Source organism: Onychostruthus taczanowskii, unplaced genomic scaffold, assembly GCF_017590055.1.
Source record: "Onychostruthus taczanowskii isolate IOZ18803 unplaced genomic scaffold, ASM1759005v1 scaffold374, whole genome shotgun sequence".
In the NCBI taxonomy this organism is placed as follows: Eukaryota; Metazoa; Chordata; class Aves; order Passeriformes; family Passeridae; genus Onychostruthus; species Onychostruthus taczanowskii.
The window spans coordinates 4,517-29,719 of NW_024501171.1; the positions used below are offsets into that span (position 1 = coordinate 4,517).

Genomic DNA, 25,203 nt, shown 5'->3' on the forward strand with positions numbered 1-25,203 from the left:
GGGGGGGGGGGGCGGGGCGGGGGGGGTTTTTTTTTTTCCCCTTTTTTTTTTTTTAGCTTTGGGGGGCTTTTGAAACGCCAAGCATCGTTTGTGTGGGGAAACACGCGGCTTGCCCCTTCCCAGAGCCCCTCCGGGGCCGCCGCCGCCCTCACGTCCCCTCAGAGCTGAGCCCCCCCCCATCCTTCCAAGGGCGTTTCCTCGTTATTTTTTATTTCTTTTTTTCCCCTTTTAAAGCTTTAAATTCTCCCCGGGGATAACAGCTTCTAATCGTTTCGTGTCTTTTCTTCTTCGCTTCTAATTTCTTTTTTTCAATTTTTTTCCTTTTTTTTTTTTGTCGTTATGCCCATCCCCCACCTTCCCCCCCTTTTATTTTTCCTTTCCCCCGCTCCAGGTTTGGTTGGTCTTGAGAGACGCCGTCGCCTTTACCACGAGAGAAAAAACCAATACAAACAATACAAAATACAATACAAAACGCGAACAAAACAACAAAAATATATATATACAACAAAGAGGGGAAGGAAAAAACCAGGTTTTCTCTCCCCCTTTGCCGTGAAGAGCCGCCGCAGCCTCTCCGTCCTTTGGACCGTCCTTGGAAGCCGTTCCAAACCCGAAGGAAACTGCCACTTTAAAAAACATATTTCCCTCTTCTTTCCCCCCAAAAACAAAGGCAAAACCCACTTTTTTTTTCGAGCAGAAAAAAAAAAAAAACCCAAGCAACTTTTTTTTATTATTACTATTTTTTTTTTTTTTTTTGGTTTTCAGTTTAGCTCGATCCACTCCTTTAGGGCTTTAAAAAACAAACAAAACCCAAGGGAAAAAAAAAAACTTAAAAAAAACCCCAAAATACCCGTCAAGCTGCAAAAAAAAAGTTGCTGCGTTTTTTTTAAAGCCATGATTAAAATCAAACGAATTTTTTGGCTCTAACACCACCTCCAAATGCCAAAATCCAAACCTTGAAGCGCTGTCGGCTGAGAAAAAAAATTGGATAGTAAGTGTTGAATTTTCAGCAGGCTCCCCCCTTACCCTTTAAAAAATACAAGAAAAAAACCCTTTAACAAGTTATTTATTTGTCACAAAGAGCAAAAATAATGGGAGGAAGAGCCCCCCCGTGTGCTTGAGGAGGACGTGGGCTGTGCCTAAAGGTGGTGAAAATGGAAATTTTGGGGGGATTTCGGGAGAAAAAAGCGGTTTCGGAGGAGGAGGAGGGGTCCACGAGCAGCTCCCACAAAAAAAAAAAACCCCAAACAAAAAAAAAACCTCCCAAAAAGCTGGAAAATGGCCCCAAAAACCCGAAAAAAAATCGCGCGGTGGGGGAGACGGAATTCGGGGAATTTGGGGAATTTTCGGGGCATTCCCGGCGAGCAATCTGTACATAAAGATTGCAAAAAAAATAGAAAAAAAAATCAAAAAAGAGGAGGGGGAAAGGGAGGAAAACGCGCGTGGAGGGGAGGGGGGGAAGGTTGGAAATTTCGACCAAAAAAAAGCTGATTTCTTTCCTATTTTTATTTTTTAGGTGCCATTTTAGGATTGTTTTTTGCGCTGAGAAACGCGGGTGGTGGGGGGGGGCGGGAAGGTTAAATTTGGGGTTTCCGTGGCGATTTTTGGGGTTCGGGTGAAATTGGGGCTGGGGGGGTCGCAATCTAGCAATAAAGATTGCTAGGCAGGCCGAGCTTTTCCCAAATTCTGCTTTTTTTCCCTCAGAAATTGAGTTTAAAGTGAAATTGAGTTTAAAGTTCCCCCCCCCCCCCCTTCCCCTCAGAGCCTTCCAGGGCAGCTCCAAAATGGCGGCCGCTCTTTGTTTGTCCCAAATTCCCGTTTTTTCCCCTCATTATTCCGCGCCTTCGCGGGTTTTTATTCCGGCTCTGACCCCCCCCGGTTATTTCTTAACCCCCCCCCTTTAAATTCCTTAATTTTGGGGGGGGTTTAACCCCAATCCTGGGGGATTTTTGGGATTTTTTCGTGCGGAGGCGGGGGGGTGAAGGGGGTTTAACACAGTTCTCTTTGTCTCTCGTGTCTGTGTGTTCCCCCCCCCTTTAAACCCCCAAAAATTCCTCAAAAATGCCTCAAAAATTCCTTTTAAACCCCCGAATTTGTTGTTTTTTTTTTTTTTTTTTCTCCCAGCTCTAAAATGGCGCCGAGGCCTCGTTGTTCTTGCCCCTCCCACTGTGGGGCCCCCCTTAAAATTCCATTTTTTACCCTTCAAATCTCTTTTTTTCCCCCTAAAATCCCTTTTTTTAACCCCCCCTTCTACCCACAAAATCCTCTTTTTATTTGCTTTTTTTTCCCACAGGATTTTTTTTTCTCTGTTCCCTTTTCTCTAAAATGGCGCCGAGGCCTCGTTGTTCTTGCCCCTCCCACTGTGGGGCCCCCCTTAAAATTCCATTTTTTACCCTTCAAATCTCTTTTTTTCCCCCTAAAATCCCTTTTTTTAACCCCCCCTTCTACCCACAAAATCCTCTTTTTATTTGCTTTTTTTCCACAGGATTTTTTTTCCTCTGTTCCCTTTTTCTGCTTTTTTTGGGGGGGATTTCAGGGGGGTTTTGGGGAATTTGGGAGTGTCCTGGAGCCTTTGATAACCTTGAATTTATCGTGACAGGGAAATGCTACCACTGGGCTTCACCCCCCTTTCCACACACACCAAAACCAACCAAAAACCAAAAAAAATCGGAATTTTGGGAGGGAGAACACCCCCAAAACTCCATTTTTTTCCCGATTTTCAATGGTTTTGCCCCGTTTTTGCAGCTTAGGAAGCTTTACTTCAGCAAAGGGAGGGAACAGCCACAACCCGGGTAAGCAAAAAAATCCTTTTTTTTTTTTTTTTTTGGGTTTTTTTTCGGTTTTTTTTTTTTTTTTGGGCTTAATTCCATTTCACGGCCTTTGGATGCAGGGTTTTCAAACATCCAAAATTCCCTTTTTTTCCCCCTTTTCCCTCTCCTGGTGCATGCGGCAGTCGGGAGTTGGGCTTTTCCTCCTTTTTTATCCCAAAAATTTCACGGATTTGGGTAAAAACCACCGAGATCCCTCCTGAAAATTCAGCTTTTTGAGAAATAAACCCATTTCTTTGGCATTAATTCCCCCCAAATTCCTCCCTTTTCTCCCCAGTGGTAGCATTTCCTGTTGGGGGGGGGGCACAGGCAGCCCCCTCCCTTAAATTCCCCCCAAAAAAATCCCTTTTTTGGGGGTAAAACGAGTCAAAAATGCTGTAAAATCCCAATTATGGGGAGGGGGGGTCAGGCCTTGACCCACCCCTCCATTAATGAGCTGGGAATTGTGTCCCCCCCCAAAAAAAAAAAGGGATTTTCCCCCTTTTTGGGGGATTTTTGGGGTCCCCCCACTCCTTTAAGAGGGGGCAGATCCCCAGAAATGAGGGGGGGAACCCCAAAGATCTTTTTGGGGAGGGGGTTTTCCCCTCCCCCACTGCTGGGACGCCTTCCAGGGGGGGCTTTGTGTCCCCCCTGTTCATTTTTGGGGGGGGTCAAAGGTTACAGTGAGAATTTGGGGTTAAATCTCCAATTTTTGGGGTCCCCCCCCCCTCGTTTTTGGGGGGGATTTTTTGGGGGTTTTGTGCTGCTTTAACTTTTTCTTGTGTCTCTGCAGACCCCCCCCCAATTAATCTCTTTATTAGGGGCTGTACCCTTTAATTAATTAACACTGGTTGGGGGGGGAACTCTTAACGACCCCCAACTCTGGGTGCAGCCCCCACCCCAAAAATGGAGATTTTTGAGAGGTTTTAACCCCAAAAAACCTCGCCAGCTCCTCCCCCTGCCCTCGTTAAGGAAACTGGGTCATAATTAAGCCTTAATTAGCGGTGATTAATGATGTCAGAGCCTGAAACCCCCCCAGGAAGGGGGGGGAGGGGACCCAGATTGGGGTCAATGAGCGTCGGGTCATTAAGGGGGGGGTTTGGCCTTCATTAATGAGGTGTTAATTAATGGTTGGTTCCTTAGTCAGAGGGTTTAATTATGGCCTGAGCTTGGGGGGGGTGTGACACCCCCAAATGTGGCGCCTCCTTAAGTGGCAGCTCGTTAATTAACCCCTGGTTATTTAACTTGGGGGAGGGTTATGGTTGGAAAGCCCCCCCTGGACTCTGTTCTGCTCGTTAATTAACAAAAAATTAATGAAATTATGAGGGAAAACTGGTGAGAATGACAGGTTTTTGTCTCTTTTATTTTTGGTGAATGGGTTTAATTCACTTTTAAATTAAAAATTTGATTGGGGAGGGAGCTCAGGGTTTGTGTCCCCCCCACGGTGTGACCCCAAATCCTCATCCCCAGTGTTAATACTTGAATTCATTTACTTATTAATTAATAAACGAGCTAATTGAAATGACATCAGAGGGGGAGGGGGGGGCTGTGAGTCCCCCTGGGTCCCTTGGGGGTCCCTGGGACCCTTTTTGGGGTCATTTTCCAGCTTTTTGGGGTCATTTTCCAGCTGTTTGGGGTGCACTTCTGAGGTTTTCCAGTTGATTTCCCACTTTTGGCTTTGACTTCTCAATTTTCTCGTGGTTTTCCATCATTTTAGGGTCGATTTCCAGCTTTTTGGGGTGATTTTCCAGCTTTTTGGGGCCTGTTTCCAGCTTTTTGGGGGGCAGTTTCCTGCTTTTTAAAGCTCTTTTCCATCTTGGGGGCGATTTCCAGCTCTTTGAGGTCGATGTCCCATTTATTTGGTGTTGTTTTCCCTTTTTTTTTAGTGTGTTTTCTGGCTTTTTGGGGTGGTTATCCAGCTTTTAAGATCGATTTCCAGGTTTTGGTGTTGATTTCCAGTTTCCAGCTCTTTGAGGTCGATGTCCCATTTATTTGGTGTTGTTTTCCCTTTTTTTAGTGGCGTTTTCCGGCTTTTTGGGGTGGTTTTCCAGCTTTTAAGATCGATTTCCAGCTTTTGGTGTTGATTTCCAGCTTTTTGGGGTGGTTTTCCTCCATTTTGGGGCAGAATTCCGTGGTTTTGGAGTTGTTTTTCAGCTTTTTGGGGCTGGTGTTCAGCTTTTTGAGGCCTATTTCCAGCTTTTTGGGGCTGATTCCCACATTTTTAGGGTTATTTCCAGTGTTCTGATGTGTTTTTCCAGCATTTGGAGTTAATTTCCCTCATTTTGAGATCCATATTTTGCCTTTTAGCTTTTACTTCCTTCTTTTTCAGGTTGATTTCTTGAATTTTCTGGAGTTGTCCTCCACTTCTTTGGGTTTATTTCCCTTTTTTAGGCTCGCTTTTCACCCTCTAATATAAATTTCTAATTTTTAGGCTCAATTTCTCCACATTTGATGTTATTTCCCTCCTTTTTGAGGTCAGTTTCCTCCTTTTTGGAGCCCATTTCCCTCTTTTTCTTGCCAATTTTGCTCTCACTTCTCATTTCACCCCCAGAATTTTTACACCCCCTTATTTTCCCGCCTCTCCCCCCACTCCTAACCCCACTTTTTTCCCATTTTTTCCCTTTTTCCAGGCTGTTCCTGCCATGGGCTCGGGCCCCATCGACCCCAAGGAGCTCCTCAAGGGCCTCGATTGTTTCCTGGGCCGGGATGGGGAGGTCAAAACCATGGACGGCATCTCCAAAATCTTCAGGTAAAACCCCAAAAACCTCCACTTCTGGAGCCTTTGCACCCTTTTCTTGGGTTGATAGCCGCTAATTGTCACTAATTACCGTTAATTAGCCTCATGAAGGACTCACAGAAGATGGTGAGCCGCTGCATTTACCTGAACATCCTCCTGCAGACCCGGGCCCAGGACATCCTCAACAAGTAGGCACAGGGAAAAAATTGAATTTTTGAGGGGATTTTGGGGAAATTTGGGTGGGTTTGGGTGGGTTCGCTCCTCAAGGGCCTCGATTGTTTCCTGGGCCGGGATGGGGAGGTCAAAACCATGGACGGCATCTCCAAAATCTTCAGGTAAAACCCTAAAAACCTCCACTTCTGGAGCCTTTGCACCCTTTTCTTGGGTTGATAGCCGCTAATTGTCACTAATTACCGTTAATTAGCCTCATGAAGGACTCCCAGAAGATGGTGAGCCGCTGCATTTACCTGAACATCCTCCTGCAGACCCGGGCCCAGGACATCCTCAACAAGTAGGCACGGGGAAAATGGGATTTTGGAGGGAATTTTGGGGAAATTTGGGTGGGTTTGAGGTTTTCCCAGCCAGATCTTTCCAAAATTCCAATTTTTTTCCCTCAGATTTCATCCTCAGGCCAAGTAAGCGCAGGGAAAAATGGGATTTCTGAGGGGATTTTGGGGGAATTTGGGGGGATTTGGGTGGGTTTGAGGTTTTCCCAGCCAGATCTTTCCAGAATTCCAACTTTTTCCCCTCAGATTTCATCCTCAGGCCAAGTAAGCACAGGGAAAAATGGGATTTCTGAGGGGATTTTGGGGAAATTTGGGTGGGTTTGAGGTTTTCCCAACCAGATCTTTCCAAAATTCCAACTTTTTTCCCTCAGATTTCATCCTCAGGCCAAGTAAGCACAGAGAAAAATGGATTTTTTCTTTTTTTAATTTTTTTTTTTATTTCAGGTGGATTTTGGCAGATTTTGACTGGGATTTTTTTTTTAATTTCGGGTGGATTTCATCAGATTTTGACAGAATTCAGGTTTTCCTGTCTGGATCTGGATAAAATTCCCCCTTTTTCCCCTCAGATTCATCCTGGCTTAGTAACCACATGAAAAGTGAATTTTATGTGGATTTTTGATTGGTTTTTTTTTTTATTTTGGCTGGATTCAGGTGAAATTTTATGAATTAAAGGTTTTCCTGTCTGGATCTGGATAAAATTCCCACTTTTCTCCCTCAGATTCATCCTGACCTAGTCATCAGGCGGGAAAATGGATTTTTTTTGGATTTTGACAGGATTTCTTTTTAATTTCGGGTGAATTTCATCAGATTTTGACAGAATTCAGGTTTTCCAGCCTGTATCTGGATAAAATCCCCACTTTTTTTCCTCAGATTCATCCTGACCTAGTAATCAGGTGGAAAAATTGATTTTTTATTTTTTTAATTTTGGGCGGATTTTGGCCAATTTTGACGGGTTTTTTTTTAATTTCTAGTGAATTTTGGCAGATTTTGACAGAATTCAGGTTTCCCAGCCTGGATCTGGATAAAATCCCCACTTTTTCCCCTCAGGTTCATCCGGATCGGGGGCTACAAGCTGCTCAACACGTGGCTGACGGGCTCCAAGGCCGCCAACAACGTCCCCTTCCTGCAGCAGCTGCTGCTCACCCTGCAGCACCTCCCGCTCACCGTGGACCACCTCAAACAGGTCTGGCACTGGGGACACTTGGGTGGCACCTGGGTGGCACCTGGGATTTGACGGGTTTTTTTTTTTAATTTCTAGTGAATTTTGGCAGATTTTGACAGAATTCAGGTTTCCCAGCCTGGATCTGGATAAAATCCCCACTTTTTCCCCTCAGGTTCATCCGGATCGGGGGCTACAAGCTGCTCAACACGTGGCTGACGGGCTCCAAGGCCGCCAACAACGTCCCCTTCCTGCAGCAGCTGCTGCTCACCCTGCAGCACCTCCCGCTCACCGTGGACCACCTCAAGCAGGTCTGGCCCTGGGGACACTCGGGGGACACCTGGGTGGCACCTGGGGACACTCAGAGTGGGTTTTTGTCACTTCCAGAGCGATTTTGGTCTCATTTAAAGGGATTTTTGTCACTTTTAAAGCGATTTTGGTCTCATTTAAAGCCCTTCGTGGGGCTTTGGGGACACTCAAGTGGCACCTGGGGACACTCAGAGTGGGTTTTGTCACTTCCAGAGTGATTTTTGTCTCATTTAAAGCGATTTTTGCCTCATTTAAAGCAATTTTTGTCTCATTTAAAGCCCTTCGTGGGGCTTTGGGGACACTCGGGTGGCACCTGGGGACACTGGGGTGGCATCTGGGGACAATCAGAGTGGGTTTTGTCTCATTTAAAGCGATTTTTGTCACTTTTAAAGCCCTTCATGGGGCTTTGGGGACACTCAGGTGGCACCTGGGGTCACTCAGGTGGCACTTGGGGTCACTCAGGTGGCACTTGGGGCTTGTGTCACCCTCAGGTCCCCCCAGGGGTGGCTTTGGTGTCCCCAGTGTCCCTTTGTCCCCTCCCTGACCCTTGGTTTCCTCTGCAGAACAACACGGCCAAGCTGGTGAAGCAGCTCAGCAAGTCCAGCGATGATGAGGGTGAGCAGGGACCCCCAAAAATCCCCAAAATCCCCCTGAGAACCCCCAAAATCACCCTGAGAATCCCCAAAAATCTCCCTCAGACCCCAAAAAAAACCCCTCAGACACCCCCCAAATCCCAAATATATCCCCAAAACAGCCCAAAATCTCCTTCAGACCCCCCCCCAAAAAAACCCTGAGAACCCCAAAATCCCCCCCCCAAGCCCCCCAAAAAAAAAACCCCTGGGCACCGGGATCCCCAAAAATCCCATCAGGAACCCCAAAAATCCCATCAGGAACCCCAAAAACCCACCGGGAACCCCAAATCCCTGAGGTGACCCCCAAAGTCCTGGCTCAGCTGGGAGCCCATCCCCAACACCAGGTGGGACCCCAAAATGTCCTGGGAACCCCAAAAATCCCATAGGGAACCCCAAAAATCCCATCGGGAACCCCAAAAACAAAAAAAAAAACCCTGGGAACCCCAAAATCCCCTTTAGACTCCCCAAAACCACCCTCAGACCCCAAAATCCACCTGAGACCCCCCAAAATCCCCTTCAGACCCCCCAAAACCACGCTCAGACCCCCCTGGGGACCCAAAACCCCTCAAGACAAGCACCCCAAAAAAAAAACCCCTGGGAACCCCAAAATCCCCTTTAGACTCCCCAAAACCACCCTCAGACCCCAAAATCCACCTGAGACCCCCCAAAATCCCCTTCAGACCCCCCAAAACCACGCTCAGACCCCCCTGGGGACCCAAAACCCCTCAAGCTCCCCAAAAATCAGCACAGATCCCTCTGAAACCCCCAAAACCCCCCTGAAATCCCCTGAAACCGCCCTTGGACACCCCCAAATCCCCCCTCAAACCACCTCTAGGTGCTACTCCCCACCCTCTGCTTGATTAATGACTGATTAATTAGCGATTAATTGTTAATTAACCCCTCAGAGCTCCGCCGCCTGGCCTCCATCCTGGTCAGCGACTGGATGGGCGTGATCCGCTCCCAGAGCAGCTCTCAACCCACAGGTGAGCCCCAAAAAACTCCGAATTTCTCCCCAAAAAACCCCAAAATCCCCCCTGAAATCCCCTCACTTCTTTTTCCCTGCCCTTCTCCCACCCCAGAACGGGATAAAAAGAAGAGGAAAGAGGAAAACAAAAGCAAAACTCCCGTGCCGGAGAAGCCCCAGGAGACCAAAAATGAGGCCAAAAGTGAGGAAATTCCTGAAAAGAAACGGGAAAAACCCAAATCCCTGCGGACCACGGCCCCCAGCCACGCCAAGTTCCGCTCCACAGGTGGGCTTCGGGAGTTTGGGGGGGTTTTGGGGAATTTAGGGCTATTTTGGGGTGATATTGGCTGTTTTAGGGGGGCATGGGTTGGATTTTGGGAATTTAGGGCTGGTTTAAAGGGAAATTTGCGTGGGTTTTGGAAATTTGGGGCTATTTAGGGGTGATTTGGGGCTCATTTGGACTGTTGTAGGGGAGTTTGGGGGGGATTTTTGGGAATTTAGGGCTGGTTTAAAGGGAAATTTGCGTGGGTTTTGGAAATTTGGGGCTATTTAGGGGTGATTTGGGGCTCATTTGGACTGTTGTAGGGGAGTTTGGGGGGGATTTTTGGGAATTTAGGGCTGGTTTAAAGGGAAATTTGTGTGGGTTTTGGAAATTTGGGGCTATTTTGGGGTGATTTGGGGCTCATTTGGGCTGTTTTAGGGGAGTTTGGGGGGGATTTTGGGAATTTTGGGCTGGTTTTAAGGGAAATTCGGCTGATTTTGGAAATTTAGGGCTATTTTGGGGTGATTTGGGGCTCATTTGGGCTGTTTTAGGGGAGTTTGGGGTGGATTTTGGGAATTTAGGGCTGGTTTTAAGGGAAATTTGGGCTGGTTTTGGGAATTTAGGGCTATTTTGGGGTGATTTGGGGCTCATTTGGGCTGTTGCCGGGGGAGTTTGGGGTGGATTTTTGGGAATTTAGGGCTGATTTTAAGGGAGCTTGGGGCTGGTTTTGGGAATTTTGTGGGAGTTTGGGCTGTTTTAAGGGAGTTTGGGGTGGATTTTTGGGAATTTAGGGCTGATTTTAAGGGAGCTTGGGGCTGGTTTTGGGAATTTAGGGCTATTTTGGGGTGATTTGGGGCTCATTTGGGCTGTTGCCAGGGGAGTTTGGGGTGGTTTTTGGGAATTTTGTGGGAGTTTGGGCTGTTTTAAGGGAGTTTGGGGTGGATTTTTTTTGGAGTTTAGGGCTGTTTTGGGGAATTTGTGCTAAAGCTGGCGAATTTGGGGGAATTTGGGCTCACTTAGTGAAATTTGGGCTGATTTGAGACAAATTTGGGGTTGGTTTTGGGGAATTCAGAGCTCAGCCTCCAATATTGGGGTTTTAACGATTCGGGGCCGTTTTAGGGTTGAGTTTTTGAGATGTTTGGGGGATTTTTGGGGCTGCTTTGGGGATTTTTAACCCTTTTTTCCCCTCAGGGCTGGAGCTGGAGACGCCGTCGCTGGTGCCGGTGAAAAAATTAAACTCGGCCTCGTCTGACAAATACAGCCTGAAACCTGTCCCGGTCAAGAGGCAGAGGTGGGATTTGGGGCCATTTTGGGGGATTTGGGGCCATTTTTGGGGTCTCAGAGCCGTTTTGGGGCCTCAGAGCTGCTTTTGGGGAAATTTTTGGGCGGTTTCGAGGCTGATTTGGAGACATTTCAGGATTATTTTGGGGTGGGTTTGGGGGTTTTTGGGGCGGTTTTTTGGGGGTGTCTTGAGAAATTTCAGTATTATTTTGGGGCGGGTTTGGGGGTTTTTGGGGAGGTTTTTTGGGGATGTCTGGGCCGTTTTGGGGGTGGTTTCAGAACCATTTCTGGGGGCAAATTTTGGCCAATTTTGGGGTAATTTTAGGAGTGGTTTTAGGGCTTTTTTGGGGCTACTTTGGGGCCATTTTAGGGGTACACTTCTGAAGTTTTTGGGGACAGTTTCAGGGCTGTTTTAGGGGCAATCTCAGGGATTTTGGGGTGGTTTTTGGGGGGTCCTGACCCTTTTCCTCCCCCCAGCGCCCCGACAGCCCCCGGGGAGGCTCCTCTGGCAGAGAAGAAATACAAACCCCTAAACACGGCCCCGAACGCGGCCAAGGAGATCAAAGTGAAGATCATCCCCCCACAGCGTGAGTTTGGGCCGCTTCGGGATTTTGGGACATTTTGGGATGCCTGAAGGGCATTTTGGGACACCTGGGGGCCATTTTGGGGTCGTTTTGGTGCCATTTGGGTCTGATTTTGGTGCCATTTCTGGTTTCATTTTGGGGTAATTTTGGTGCCATTTTGGGTCTGATTTTGGCGCCATTTCTGGTTTCATTTTGGGGTCATTTTGGGGCTGATTTTGGGGATGTTTTAGACTTTGGTTTTGGGGACAATTCAAGTGATATTTGGGACTTTTTCAGGGGAGACTCTTGGTGCCATTTATGGGGGCATTTAGGTTCCATCTGGGAGTCGTTTTTGGGGACATTTTGGGTGGTTTTGGGTGGTACCTGGATGCCATTTTGGGAAAAATTTGGATCTGGTTTTTAGGGATGATTTCTGAGCTGTTTTATGGTGGATTTGGGACCCTTTTTGGGGTGAATTTGGGGTTTTTTGGGATCCTTTTTAGGGCGGATTTGGGCACCATTTCGAGGCAGGTTTGGGACCCGTTTTGGGGTGAATTTGGGGTTTTTTGGTGACTTCTCTGTGCTCCCCCAGCCATGGAAGGCCTCGGCTTCCTGGACGCCCTGAACTCAGCACCCGTCCCTGGAATCAAAATCAAAAAGAAGAAGAAAGTTCTGTCCCCAACAGCAGCCAAGGTGAGGGACATTTGGGGGACATTTTGGGCATTCTGGAGACATTTTGGGAGCCATTTTAGGGATACCTCAAGTCCCTTTTTGGGCACACTTTGGGATCCATTTTGGTCACGCTTTGGGAGCCATTTTGGGCAAATTTTATTCCCTTTTGGGGCACACTTTGAGAGCCATTTTGGGCACACTTTGGGAGCCATTTTGGGCATGTTTTGGGAACCATTTTGGACACATATTGGAAGTCATTTTGGGCACACGTTGGGAGCCATTGTGGTCACACTTTGGGAGCCATTTTGGGCACGCTTTGGGAGCCATTTTGGCCACACTTTGATTCCCTTTTTGGACACACATTGGGATCCATTTTGGGCACACTTTGGAAGCCATTTTGGACACACTTTGGGAGCCATGTTGGGCACGCTTTGGGAGCCATGTTGGGCACGCTTTGGGAGCCATTTTAGGCACGCTTTGGAAACCATTTTGGGCACGCTTTGGGATCCATTTTGGGGTAAAACCACCCTGTTCTGACCCACCTTGTGCCCCCCAGCCCAGCCCCTTCGAGGGGAAGCCGGCGCCCGAGCCCAGCACGGCCAAACCCTCGTCCCCAGAGCCGGCGGCCGCGGAGCCCATGGACACGGACCGGCCGGGGACGCCGGTGCCCGCCATCGAGGTGCCCGAGCCCATGGACACCGGTACGGACTGGGGACAGTTTGGGCTGATTTGGGTCTCTTTGGGAGAGTTTAGGGTGGATTGGGGACAGTTTGTGTGGATTTGGGGACAGTTTGGGGATGCTTTGGGTGGGGTTGGGGACAGTTTGGGTTGGATTTGGGCTGTTTGGGGTCAGTTTGGGACGGTTTAGGGTAGTTTGGGTGGGATTGGGGACAGTTTGGGTTGGATTTGGGGCTGTTTGGGGTCAGTTTGGGACAGTTTGGAGGAGTTTGGGGTTGGTTTGTGTGGGTTTGGGGACAGTTTACAGGTATTTTGGGGGAGTTCAGCAGAGTTGAAGGTAGTTTAGAGTCGGTTTGGGTGGATTTGGGCCGTTTAAGGTCACGTTTGGGGGGATTTGGGGCCGTTTTAGGAGCACTTTGAGCCCCTCTTTCCAGAGACGTTTTGTGGGATCTCTCGGTGCCATTTTAGCGTCATTTTAGGGACAGTTTGGGGTTTTTTTGGGGACGTTTTCAGGGCCATTTTTTGGATATTTTGGGCACCATTTTAGGAAGTTTTGCTCCTTTCTGGGAGCAATTTGTATCTGTTTTTGTGGGACACTTTGGGCACCTTTTTGTGGACACTTTGGGTGCCATTTTGCTTTAACTTTGGATCCCTTTTGGTGGACGATTTGGGTCCCTTTTTGTAGGACACTTTGGATTCCATTTTGGGAACCCTTTGGGTGCCATTTTGGGAACCCTTTGGGTGCCATTTTGGGAACCCTTTGGGCGCCATTTTGCGAACCCTTCAGGTGCCATTTTGGGAACCCTTCAGGCGCCATTTTGGGAACCCTTTGGGCGCCATTTCGGGAACCCTTTGGGCGCAATTTTGAAACATTCCCACCCCACAACAAAACAATCCCAAGGTTTCTTCCCACCAATTCCAACCTTCCCCCCTCTCAGTGAACGTGAACAAGATCAAGGACTTTGGCGAGGCGGCCAAGCGGGAGATGCTGAAGGACCGGCACGCCTTCGAGACGGCGCGGCGCCTCAGCCACGACTCCATGGAGGAGAAGGTGCCCTGGGCCTACCCCAAGGCCCTGGAGCTGCCGGCGCCGCTCGTCATCCCCGGCAGCGGCAGCCGCGAGCGCTTCACGCAGGCCGAGCGCGTCAAGGGCATCCTGCAGGAGATCTTCCTCTCCAAGGAGAGGTGAGCCGGGGGCGATTTTGGGGGGATTTGGGGGGAGTTTGGGGGTGGAAAATTCCGGATCTCCTTTTGGTGATGGGGAATTGGGGATTGGCAGGGTTTGGAGCCCAAAATGTCTGGGGGTGGTGAGGGTGATTTGGGGGCCGTTTTGTGAGGGGATTTGGGCACCATTTTCTGAGGATTTTGGGGGTCATTTTGTGGGGGTTTTGGGCACCACTTTGTGAGGGCTTTGGGGTTCCTTTTATGAGGGTTTTGGGCACCATTTTCTGAGGATTTTGGGGGTCGTTTTGTGAGGGTTTTGGGCACCACTTTCTGAGGATTTTCGGGGTCATTTTGTGAGGGTTTTGGCACCACTTTCTGAGGATTTTGGGGGTCATTTTCTGAGGGCTTTGGGTGCCATTTTCTGAGGACTTTGGGCTCCATTTTGTGAGAGCTTTAGGGGCTGTTCTGGGGACACTTTGGGGGCCGTTTTGTGAGGGCTTTGAGGGCCCTTTTGTGAGGACTTTAGGCTCCATTTTGTGAGGGCTTTGGGGTTGATTTTGTGAGGGCTTTGGGGTTGTTTTTGTGAGGGCTTTGGAGTCCCTTCCATGAGGGCTTTGGAGGTCATTTTATGAAGGCTTTGGGGGCCATTCTGAGGACACCTTGGGGAACGTTTTGGAGGCACTTTTGGAGACAGTTTCTAGCCCTTTTTGGGAGCACTTTGAGACTCTTTTTGGGCCATTTTGGGAGCACATTTCAGGCCTTTTTGGAGGTCATTTTAGGAACATTTTGAATCCCTTTTTAGGGACATTTTGAGTGTTGTTTTAGGAGCAGTTTTTGAGGCCACTTTAGGCACTATTTTGTGAGGAATTTGGGGGCCATTTTGGGGATTATTTGAGCCTCTTTTTGGGGAGGCTCTGAGTCTCTTTTTAGGAACACTTTGGTGCTATTTTGGGAATTATTTGGGATATTTTAGGTACCTTTTTTGTAACTTTGAGCCTCTCTTTGGGGAGACCATTTTGGGATCACTTTGTCCCTTTTTGGGGGACACTTTGGGTGCATTTGGGAACATTTTGAGGGACACCCAGGCTGGTGGAGAATCCAATATTTCTGGCACACGCAGAACTGGAAAACCTAAACCTGAAAATGTGGGCTAGGAAGAATTAGGCCCCACAGTGAGAAAATAAAGAGTAAAAAGGGCAAAAATGGGGAGGAAATGGGGAAAAAATGAGGAAAAAGGGCAAAACCCCTGCAAAAATGGGGGGAAATGGGAAAAAAATGAGGGAAAAAAAGGCGAAAATGGGAAAAAAAGATGGAAAAAATGGGAAAAAAATTGAGAAAAAAATTAGAAAAAAGGGCACAAATGGGGGAAAATGGGATAAAATTTGAAAAAATCCTTTGGGATCCCAGAAACCCACTGAGCTTTTTGCACCCCCTCAGCATTCCCGACAGCCCCCACGAGCCCGACCCGGAATCCTACGAGCCACTCCCACCCAAACTCATCCCCTTGGACGAGGTAAGCCATAAAAAACCCCAAAAAATCACCAAAAACAAGTAAAAAACCGTGAAAAGGCCTTTGCTGACCCCCCCGTTTGTGCCCCCCCAGGACTGCTCGGGCGAGGATGGGGCCTATCCCGAGGGGCTGGATCCCGGGAACGCCGCGGCCTCCCCGGAGCCGGGGGCGGGGGCCAAGCTGCCCCCGGTCCTTGCCAACCTCATGGGCAGCGTCGGGGCCGGCAAGGGCCCCCCAGGACCCCCCCAAAACGCCCCCATCAACATGCAGGAGATCCTCAGCTCCATCATGGTAACCCCCACAAACGGGCAACCACGAAATTTGGGGGGGTGGGGGCGGGTCACCTCCATTGTGGGAAGCCCCAAAATCATGGGGGGGGTTAAAATTGTGGAGGTGACAAATTTGGAGTTATAAATTGGGGGTCATCCCTGCCCTTTGAACCTCAGATTTGGGATACCTTGAAATCTGGGGAAGGGAGGGGCATAAATTTTGGATATCCAAATTTGGGGATCACCCCCAAAATTTGGATATCTCAGTTTGCATCACCCCAAAATCTGTGGGGTCACACACTGGGGGGGTTTAAAAGGGTGGAACCCCGACTTTCCCCTTCCCACACTGGTTTTTTCCCTATTTTTCTTTTTTCCCCTTCCTCCCCCTTTGTCCTTTTTTTTTTTTCTCCTACTTTATCCCTGGTTTTCCCCAATTTTTACCTGATTTTTGCTTTTTTTTTTCTCATTTTCCCCCTGTTTTTGCCCCATTTTTCCATTTTTTCTCATTTCCCCCCATTTTCCCATTTTTTCTCATTTTTCCCCCGTTTTTGCCCCATTTTTCCATTTTTTCTCATTTCCCCCCATTTTCCCATTTTTTCTCATTTTTTCCCCCATTTCCCCCCATTTTTCTTTTTTATTGCCCATTTCCCCCCATTTTTTCTCTTCTTTTTCTCATTTTCTCCCCATTTTTCCATTTTTTCTCATTTCCCTCCAATTTTTCTCCCATTTTCCCCCCTTTTTCTCATTTTTCCCCCATATTTTCCCCTTTTTTCTAATTTTCTCCCCCGTTTTTCCCCTTTTTTCTCATTTTCTCCCTCATTTTTCCCTTTTTCCCCCCTTTTTTCTCATTTTCTCCCCCGTTTTTCCCCTTTTTTCCCCTATTTCCCCATCCCATTTTCCCACCCCATTTCCCTGGGCTTGGGGACACAGTGGGGACACTGCCCTGGGGACACTGCGGACACCGCCCTGGGGTGCTGGCAGTGACATCAGGGAGCTCTGGGCTTGGGGACACCCTGGGGACACACTGAGGACACTGCCCTTGGTTCCTCGCAGTGACATCAGGGAGCTCTGGGCTTGGGGACACCCTGGGGACACACTGAGGACACTGCCCTTGGTTCCTCGCAGTGACATCAGGGAGCTCTGGGCTTGGGGACACCCTGGGGACACACTGAGGACACTGCCCTTGGTTCCTCGCAGTGACATCAGGGAGCTCTGGGCTTGGGGACACCCTGGGGACACACTGAGGACACTGCCCTTGGTTCCTGGCAGTGACATCAGGGGGCTCTGGGCTTGGGGACACACTGGGGACATCTCAGGGACACTGTCCTGTGGACACTGCCCCGGGGTGCTGGCAGGGACATCAGGGACCCCTGGGCTTGGGGACACCTCTGGGACATCTTAGGGACACTGTCCTGGGGTCCTGACAGGGACATCAGGGAGTTTTGAGCTTGGTGACACACTGTGGACACTGCCCTTGGTTCCTGGCAGGGACATCAGGGACCCGTGGGCTTGGGGACACCCTGGGGACACATTTGGGGACATTGTGTCCAGTCCTAGGGGAAATACTGGGAATGTCCATGGCTTGGGGACACATCTGGGGACAATGTCCAGTGTCCTTGTCAGGGATATCAGTGACCCCTGGGCTTGGGGACACTTTGGGGACACATTTAGGACAATGTCCAGTGTCCCTGACAGGAATTTTGGGCTTGGGGACTCCCCCTTAAATTGGGGTCACCTGGGGCAGGTGTCCCTTAAATTTGGGAGGGGAGTGTCTCTAAACTGGGGACATCCCCTTAATTTGGGGTAAATTTGGGGTCTCTAAATGTGGTGATCCCCTTAATTTGGGGGTCTCTAATTGGGAACACCCCCTTTAATTGGTGGGGGTCTCTGAACAGGGGACACCCCCTTCAAGTGGGGTGACCCGGGGGGTCCCTTCCCCCCTCCAGGGGCTGTTTTGGGGTCCCCCTGACCCATTTTTTTGGTTTTTTCCCCCATTTCTGCAGTTCCCCACGGGCTGCTGGGCCCCGGCCCCATGAACGGCTTCCCCCCCCCCAAGATGCAGCACTTCCCCCCGGGGGGGCCCATGCCGGGTAAGTGCCCCCTCCCCAAATTACCTAAACCCCAAAAAAATCACAAAATCCCCCAAAAAAATTTTTGAAATCCCCCCAAAAATTAAAAAAACAAAAAATCCCCCCAACTCTCCTCCAAAAATAAAAACAATCCCAAAAAATTCCACAAAAATCCCCCCAAAAAAGTTATTAAACCCCCGCCAAAAATTAAAAATAAACAAAAAAATCCACCCAACTCTCCTCCAAAAATAAAAAAAACAATCCCACAAAAATCCTCCAAAAAAATCTCCTAAATATCCCTAAAAACACCCCAAGAATCCTGAAAAAAACCCCAAAAAAATTGTATAAAAAATCCCGAAAATCCAAAAAAAAATCCCTAAAAACCCCCGAAGAATCCTTAAAAAAACCCACCCAAAATCCCGAAAAAATCTCCAAAAAATCAAAAATAAATCCAAAAAAATCCCCAAAAATCTAAAAAACTCCCCAAAAAATCCCACCAAAAATAAAAAAAAATCCCTCCACCCCCCCCCCCTTCAAAATTCCCCCAAAAACCAAAATAAATCCCCCAAAAGCCCCCCGAGACCCCCGCAGTAACCCCAATTTCTCTCTTTGCCCGCAGGTCCCCACGGCGGCGGCGGGGGCGGGGGTCCCGGCCTCCCCCCGGGGCTCCCGGGGGGTCCCCGCCTCTTGGGCCCCCCTCCCCCCCAGCGCGGCGGCGATTTCTGGGGGGAGGGGCCTGACGGGGGTCGCAGTGACATCAGGGAGCTCTGGGCTTGGGGACACCCTGGGGACACACTGAGGACACTGCCCTTGGTTCCTCGCAGTGACATCAGGGAGCTCTGGGCTTGGGGACACCCTGGGGACACACTGAGGACACTGCCCTTGGTTCCTCGCAGTGACATCAGGGAGCTCTGGGCTTGGGGACACCCTGGGGACACACTGAGGACACTGCCCTTGGTTCCTGGCAGTGACATCAGGGGGCTCTGGGCTTGGGGACACACTGGGGACATCTCAGGGACACTGTCCTGTGGACACTGCCCCGGGGTGCTGGCAGGGACATCAGGGACCCCTGGGCTTGGGGACACCTCTGGGACATCTTAGGGACACTGTCCTGGGGTCCTGACAGGGACATCAGGGAGTTTTGAGCTTGGTGACACACTGGGGACACTGCCCTTGGTTCCTGGCAGGGACATCAGGGACCCGTGGGCTTGGGGACACCCTGGGGACACATTTGGGGACATTGTGTCCAGTCCTAGGGGAAATACTGGGAATGTCCATGGCTTGGGGACACATCTGGGGACAATGTCCAGTGTCCTTGTCAGGGATATCAGTGACCCCTGGGCTTGGGGACACTTTGGGGACACATTTGGGACAATGTCCAGTGTCCCTGACAGGAATTTTGGGCTTGGGGACTCCCCCTTAAATTGGGGTCACCTGGGGCAGGTGTCCCTTAAATTTGGGAGGGGAGTGTCTCTAAACTGGGGACATCCCCTTAATTTGGGGTAAATTTGGGGTCTCTAAATGTGGTGATCCCCTTAATTTGGGGGTCTCTAATTGGGAACACCCCCTTTAATTGGTGGGGGTCTCTGAACAGGGGACACCCCCTTCAAGTGGGGTGACCCGGGGGGTCCCTTCCCCCCTCCAGGGGCTGTTTTGGGGTCCCCCTGACCCATTTTTTTGGTTTTTTCCCCCATTTCTGCAGTTCCCCACGGGCTGCTGGGCCCCGGCCCCATGAACGGCTTCCCCCCCCCCAAGATGCAGCACTTCCCCCCGGGGGGGCCCATGCCGGGTAAGTGCCCCCTCCCCAAATTACCTAAACCCCAAAAAAATCCCCCCCAAAAACAATCCCACAAAAATCCCCCCAAAAAAGTTATTAAACCCCCACCAAAAATTAAAAATAAACAAAAAAATCCACCCAACTCTCCTCCAAAAATAAAAAAAACAATCCCACAAAAATCCTCCAAAAAAATCTCCTAAATATCCCTAAAAACACCCCAAGAATCCTGAAAAAAACCCCAAAAAAATTGTATAAAAAATCCCGAAAATCCAAAAAAAAATCCCTAAAAACCCCCGAAGAATCCTTAAAAAAACCCACCCAAAATCCCGAAAAAATCTCCAAAAAATCAAAAATAAATCCAAAAAAATCCCCAAAAATCTAAAAAACTCCCCAAAAAATCCCACCAAAAATAAAAAAAAATCCCTCCAACCCCCCCCCCTTCAAAATTCCCCCAAAAACCAAAATAAATCCCCCAAAAGCCCCCCGAGACCCCCGCAGTAACCCCAATTTCTCTCTTTGCCCGCAGGTCCCCACGGCGGCGGCGGGGGCGGGGGTCCCGGCCTCCCCCCGGGGCTCCCGGGGGGTCCCCGCCTCTTGGGCCCCCCTCCCCCCCAGCGCGGCGGCGATTTCTGGGGGGAGGGGCCTGACGGGGGTNTCCCCCACCCCCTCACCACCCCCCCATGCAGCCCATGGAGCACCCCCCCGGGCCGTGGGGGAGGGGCCACGACTGGCGCAGACCCCCCATGGGGCTCTGAGGGGGGGGAGGGGCTGAGACCCCCCCCCCCCCCCCCAAAAAAAATATCGGTGCGATTCCCCCATCCCCAAATGGCTGCGGGGGAAAAGGGGCAGAGAGGGACCCCCCCCAAAATGGGGCAGAGAGGGATCCCCCCCCCAAAATGGGGCAGAGAGGGGCCCCCCCCAAAATGGGGCAGAGAGGGACCCCCCGAAATGGGGCAGAGAGGGACCCCCCCAAATGGGGCTGAGGGCGGTGATGGACACCCCCCACCCCCCAAAAACGGCAGCGAGGGGTTCCCCTCGGAAATGGGGAGGGGTCTCCCCAAAATTACCAGGAGGAACCCCCCCAAAATGGCTCCAGGGCAGTGAGGGACCCCTCCCCAAAATGGGGGTGATGGCGGTGAGGGACCCCCCAAAAATGGCCCCTGAGGAGTGCTGGGCTCGCCCTCAAAATGGCTGAGAGACCCCCCNCCCAAATTTGCTGGAGGGCAGCAAAGAACCCCCGCCCCAAAATGGCTGAAAGAGCCCCCAAAATGGGGAAGGACCCCCGCCCCAAAATGGCTGAGAGAGCCCCCAAAAATGGGGAAGGACCCCCGCCCCAAAACGGGGCCCGGCCCCTCACGGGGGCTGTGGCGGGAGGGGCCGCGGGGCATGCCGGGAGTTGTAGTTTGGCGGTCGGGTGTGAGCAGGGCATGCTGGGAATTGTAGTTCGGCGTCTGCAAAGTGGCCGCGAGGCATGCTGGGGAGGGAGGGGGTGTGGCAAACCGGCCGCAAAGGCCGCTGGGAGTTGTAGTTTTGGACTTGTGGCCACGGGGAATGCTGGGAGTTGTAGTTTGGGTCCTGGGAGGGCAGCAAGGGATGATGGGAGTTAGGAGCAGCCCCTGACTGGAGGCGGCTGAGGCCTGGTGGGGTTTACATCAGCTCCGGGAGGGGCTGCAGGGAATTCTGGGAACTGTAGTTCAGCCTGTGGTGGCACCGGGGCATGCTGGGAGTTGTAGTTCATCTGCAGGTGCGCTGCAGGGTTTAACAGAAGGGCCAAAATCCAGGCCTAAGGAGGCCTCAGACACCTGGTGGGGCCTAAACCTGGCACTAAACCCACAGCAATGGCTGCTGGGAGTTGTAGTTCCACAATTGTGGGCAGCGAGGCATGATGGGTGTTGTAGTTCATCTCCCAGGGTGCCGAAAGCCCGTCCTAGGAAAGGCCCTGAAGCCTGAGGGGGCCTAAACCTGGCTTTACCTGGGCAGCAAGTGCTGCTGGGATTTGTAGTTTGTCTTTAAGCACCAAGGCATGCTGGGAGTTGTAGTTCCTCCATTGGTGAGCAGCAAAGGATGCTGGGAGTTTGGCTCATAAAGGCCTAAACCCGATCCTAAGGAGCCCACAGGCCTGGTGGGGCCGAGGCCGGGCTTTAATTCCACAGCAAGGCATGCTGGGAGCTGTAGTTCAGCTCCCGTTTCCTTGGCAAGGCATGCTGGGAGTTACTGTGGCTCTGGTGAGCAGCACGGGATGCTGGGAGTTGTAGTTCATGCAGTTTTGTGGCGCAAAGGATGCTGGGAGTTGTAGTTCTGGGATCGGGGTCCCACCCCAAAATCCTCCCAGTTTTGGGACAGGGACCTGCCTGCCCCCCCCCGGCCCCAAAATCCCAATTTTTAACCCCATTTTTTCTGTCCCATCCTTCTGTCCTCCCACGGCTGCTCCGGGCTTGCTCCAGGAGCGTTTTGGGGCTGGGGGTTCACCCTCCTCCCCTTAAACCCCCAAAATCCTCCTTAAAACCCCAAAATCCTCTTTAAAACCTCAAAATCCTCCTTAACCCCCCCCAAATCTTATCCCCAGCCTTTTCCTCCTCCATTTTGGGGCCATTTTTCATTATTTTGGTGTCGGGGTGCATCCCCTTTAAGCCCCCAAAATCCTCCTCAAACACCCCGAATTTCTCTTTAAATTCCCCCTAAATTATTTTAAAATTCCCCAAAATTCTCTTGGAGGCCTCTTTTTAACCCCTTCCCACCCGTCCTTCTCCCACAGCCGCCATGTTGGGCCTGCCCTGGTGCCGTTTTTGGGCCATTTTTGGGCAATTTTGGGGTCAGGGGTTCATCCCCTTCACCTTTACCATCTGAGATCCTCCTCAAACCCCCCAAAATCCTCCTGGAGCCCCCCAAAATCCTCCTGGAACCCCCCAAAATCCTGTCCCACATTCTCCTCACGGAGCCGCCATTTTGAGGCCCTCCCGGGCCTGCTCTGGGGCCGTTTTGGGACCATTTCAGGCAATTTTGGGGCAATTTTGAGCTTAGTTTGTGGTCAGGGGTTTATTCCCCTACCCTTTAAACCCCAAAATCCCCTTTGAACCCCAAAATCCTCTTTAAACCCCCTAAAATTTGTGTCCCCGCCCTCCTCTCCCTCATGGACCCGCCGCCATTTTGAGGCCCATTTGGGCCCGTTTTGAGGCCGTCCTGGAGCCATTTTGGGGCCATTTTGGGTCATTTTGGGGTTGTTTAGGAACATTTTGGGGTCAGGGGTTCACCCCTTCCCCTTTAACCCCCAAAATCCTCCTCAAACCTCCCAAACTCCTCCAAAATCGCGTCCTCACCCAGCCGCCATTTTGAGGCCGTCCCGGAGCCATTTTGGGGCCATTTTGAGCGATTTTGGGGCCATTTTGGACGATTTTGGGTCCGTTTCGAGGCCGGACGGGGGTCACTCTTTACCCCCCAAAATCCTCAAACCGCTCCAACCCCTCCCCCAAACCTTTTTAACCCTTTCCTCCCCTCCCTCGTGCCGATCCTCCCCCCCCGGCGCCGCGCTCGCTCCGGGCCGGTTTTGGGGCCGTTTTTGGGGCCGTTTTGGGCCGTTTTGGGGCCGGGGGCCGGCGCCTGACGCGCCCCCCCCCTTTTGTCTCCCCCAGACATGTCGAGCCGCGCCGTGTGCCGCCACTTCATGCTCAAGGGCAGCTGCAGGTACGAGAACAACTGTGCCTTCTACCACCCCGGCGTCAACGGGCCCCCCCTGCCCTGAAACCCCCCAAAAACACCCCAAAAAACACCCCAAAAACCCCCCCGGTTATGGCTTCCGTGAGGCCTCGGAGGGGGAAAAGTGGGGGGGCAAAGAAGGAGAAAAAAGGGGGAAAAAAAGGAGAAAAAAGGGGGAAAAGGAAATTATTGTTGGGGTGTGGTGGGGGTGGGGTTTGGGGAGTGGGAATTTGGGGGGAAAATTGGAAATTTGGGGTAGGAGTTGGAAAATTGGGGTAGGAATTGGAAATTTGGGGGAAAATTGGGGTAGGAATTGATAATTTTGGGTGGAATTTGGGGTAAAAATTGGAAATTTGGGGTAGGAGTTGGAAATTTGGGGTAGGAGTTGGAAATTTGGGGTAGGAGTTGGAAATTTGGGGTAGGAGTTGGAAATTTGGGGTGAAATTTGGGGTAGGAATTGGAAATTTGGGGGAAATTTGGGGTAGGAATTGGAAATTTGGGGTAAAAAGTGGAAATTTAGGGGGGAAAATGCTCCTTTAAGGAGTGAAAATTGGAATTTTGGGTTAGAAAATGGAAATATGGGGTGTAAAAATTGTAGATTTGGGGCAGGAATTGGAAATTTGGGGCAGAAATTGGCGTTTGGGGGGAAAATGCTCCTTTAAAGGGTGGAAATTTGAATTTTTGGGGTGTAAAAATTGGAGTTTGGGAGAAAATGCTCCTTTAAGGGGCAGAAATGTGAATTTTGGGGAGGAAATCAAACTTATGGGGTGGGAACTGTTCTTGAAAGGGCAGAAATTTAAACTTAGGGGGGAAAATTGGAATTTAGGGGTGGAAATCCCTCCCAAGGGACAGAAATTGTCATTTATGTAGCGGAAATTCAAATTTTTGGGGTGGAAATTGCAATTCTGGGGAGAAATTGTCACTTTTGGGACAGAAATTTGAATTTAAGGGGTGGCAATTGTAATTTTGGGGATGGAAATCCTTATTTTTCGGGCAGAAATTGTCATTTGCAGGATAGAAATTCCAATTTCTGGGTTAAAATCCCTCCCCAAGCAGTAAAATATTTCATTTTTGGGGCAGAAATTGTCTTTTTTGGGGTGGAAATCCCCCCCAGGAGCACAAATTTTGATTTGTGGGGTGGAAATTTCCCCCTCAGAGGTAAAAACTTGTCACTTTTGAGGTAGAAAAATCTCAATTTTGGGATTTAACCTATAAAGGGCTTTAAAAAAAAAAATCTCAATTTTTGGGGTTTAACCTCTTCAGGCCTCAAAAAAATTTCAATTTTAGGGCAAAACCCTTTAATTTTGGGGACAAAAGTCATCCCCAGGGGCAGAAATTTTCATTTTTGGGGCAAAAATTCTCATTTTTGGGACCAGAATTTTCTTTTTTGGGGCAAAATTTTTTCATTTTTTGGGGTTCTAGCACCCTCAGGGCTCAAAAATTTTTAATTTTGGGTCAAACCCTTCAATTTTCAGGACCCAAATCCCCCCTTGGAGCCTCCCCTCCCCCCCCGGGGGTGCGGGGGCAAAAAAGGAGAAAAAAGGGGGGAAAAAAGGAGAAAAAAGGGGGAAAAAAAGGAGAAAAAAGGGGGAAAAGGAAATTATTGTTGGGGTGTGGTGGGGGTGGGGTTCGGGGAGTGGGAATTTGGGGGGAAAATTGGAAATTTGGGGTAGGAGTTGGAAAATTGGGGTAGGAATTGGAAATTTGGGGGAAAATTGGGGTAGGAATTGATAATTTTGGGTGGAATTTGGGGTAAAAATTGGAAATTTGGGGTAGGAGTTGGAAATTTGGGGTAGGAGTTGGAAATTTGGGGTGAAATTTGGGGTAGGAATTGGAAATTTGGGGGAAATTTGGGGTAGGAATTGGAAATTTGGGGTAAAAAGTGGAAATTTAGGGGGGAAAATGCTCCTTTAAGGAGTGAAAATTGGAATTTTGGGTTAGAAAATGGAAATATGGGGTGTAAAAATTGTAGATTTGGGGCAGGAATTGGAAATTTGGGGCAGAAATTGGCGTTTGGGGGGAAAATGCTCCTTTAAAGGGTGGAAATTTGAATTTTTGGGGTGTAAAAATTGGAGTTTGGGAGAAAATGCTCCTTTAAGGGGCAGAAATGTGAATTTTGGGGAGGAAATCAAACTTATGGGGTGGGAACTGTTC

General features: G+C 49.9%; 1 protein-coding gene across 1 annotated transcript in view; it reads left to right on the forward strand.

The window, feature by feature from the left end:
• The window catches only part of PPP1R10 (protein phosphatase 1 regulatory subunit 10), a 25,007-nt gene extending 438 nt beyond the window's left edge, over positions 1–24,569 (forward strand). Inside the window, exons 2-19 of the mRNA XM_041411864.1 lie at positions 392–988; positions 5,435–5,553; positions 5,643–5,729; positions 7,095–7,230; positions 8,079–8,130; positions 9,053–9,130; positions 9,227–9,397; positions 10,565–10,664; positions 11,132–11,241; positions 11,810–11,910; positions 12,446–12,695; positions 13,446–13,752; positions 15,169–15,244; positions 15,335–15,532; positions 17,492–17,600; positions 18,199–18,330; positions 19,282–19,368; positions 22,956–24,569. Of these exons, the coding sequence (XP_041267798.1) occupies positions 5,447–5,553; positions 5,643–5,729; positions 7,095–7,230; positions 8,079–8,130; positions 9,053–9,130; positions 9,227–9,397; positions 10,565–10,664; positions 11,132–11,241; positions 11,810–11,910; positions 12,446–12,695; positions 13,446–13,752; positions 15,169–15,244; positions 15,335–15,532; positions 17,492–17,600; positions 18,199–18,330; positions 19,282–19,368; positions 22,956–23,095 (2,241 nt within the window). The 5' untranslated portion in view covers positions 392–988; positions 5,435–5,446 and the 3' untranslated portion in view covers positions 23,096–24,569. The remainder of the gene's footprint in view (positions 1–391; positions 989–5,434; positions 5,554–5,642; positions 5,730–7,094; positions 7,231–8,078; positions 8,131–9,052; positions 9,131–9,226; positions 9,398–10,564; positions 10,665–11,131; positions 11,242–11,809; positions 11,911–12,445; positions 12,696–13,445; positions 13,753–15,168; positions 15,245–15,334; positions 15,533–17,491; positions 17,601–18,198; positions 18,331–19,281; positions 19,369–22,955) is intronic.
• Positions 24,570–25,203: the final 634 nt, after the last annotated feature.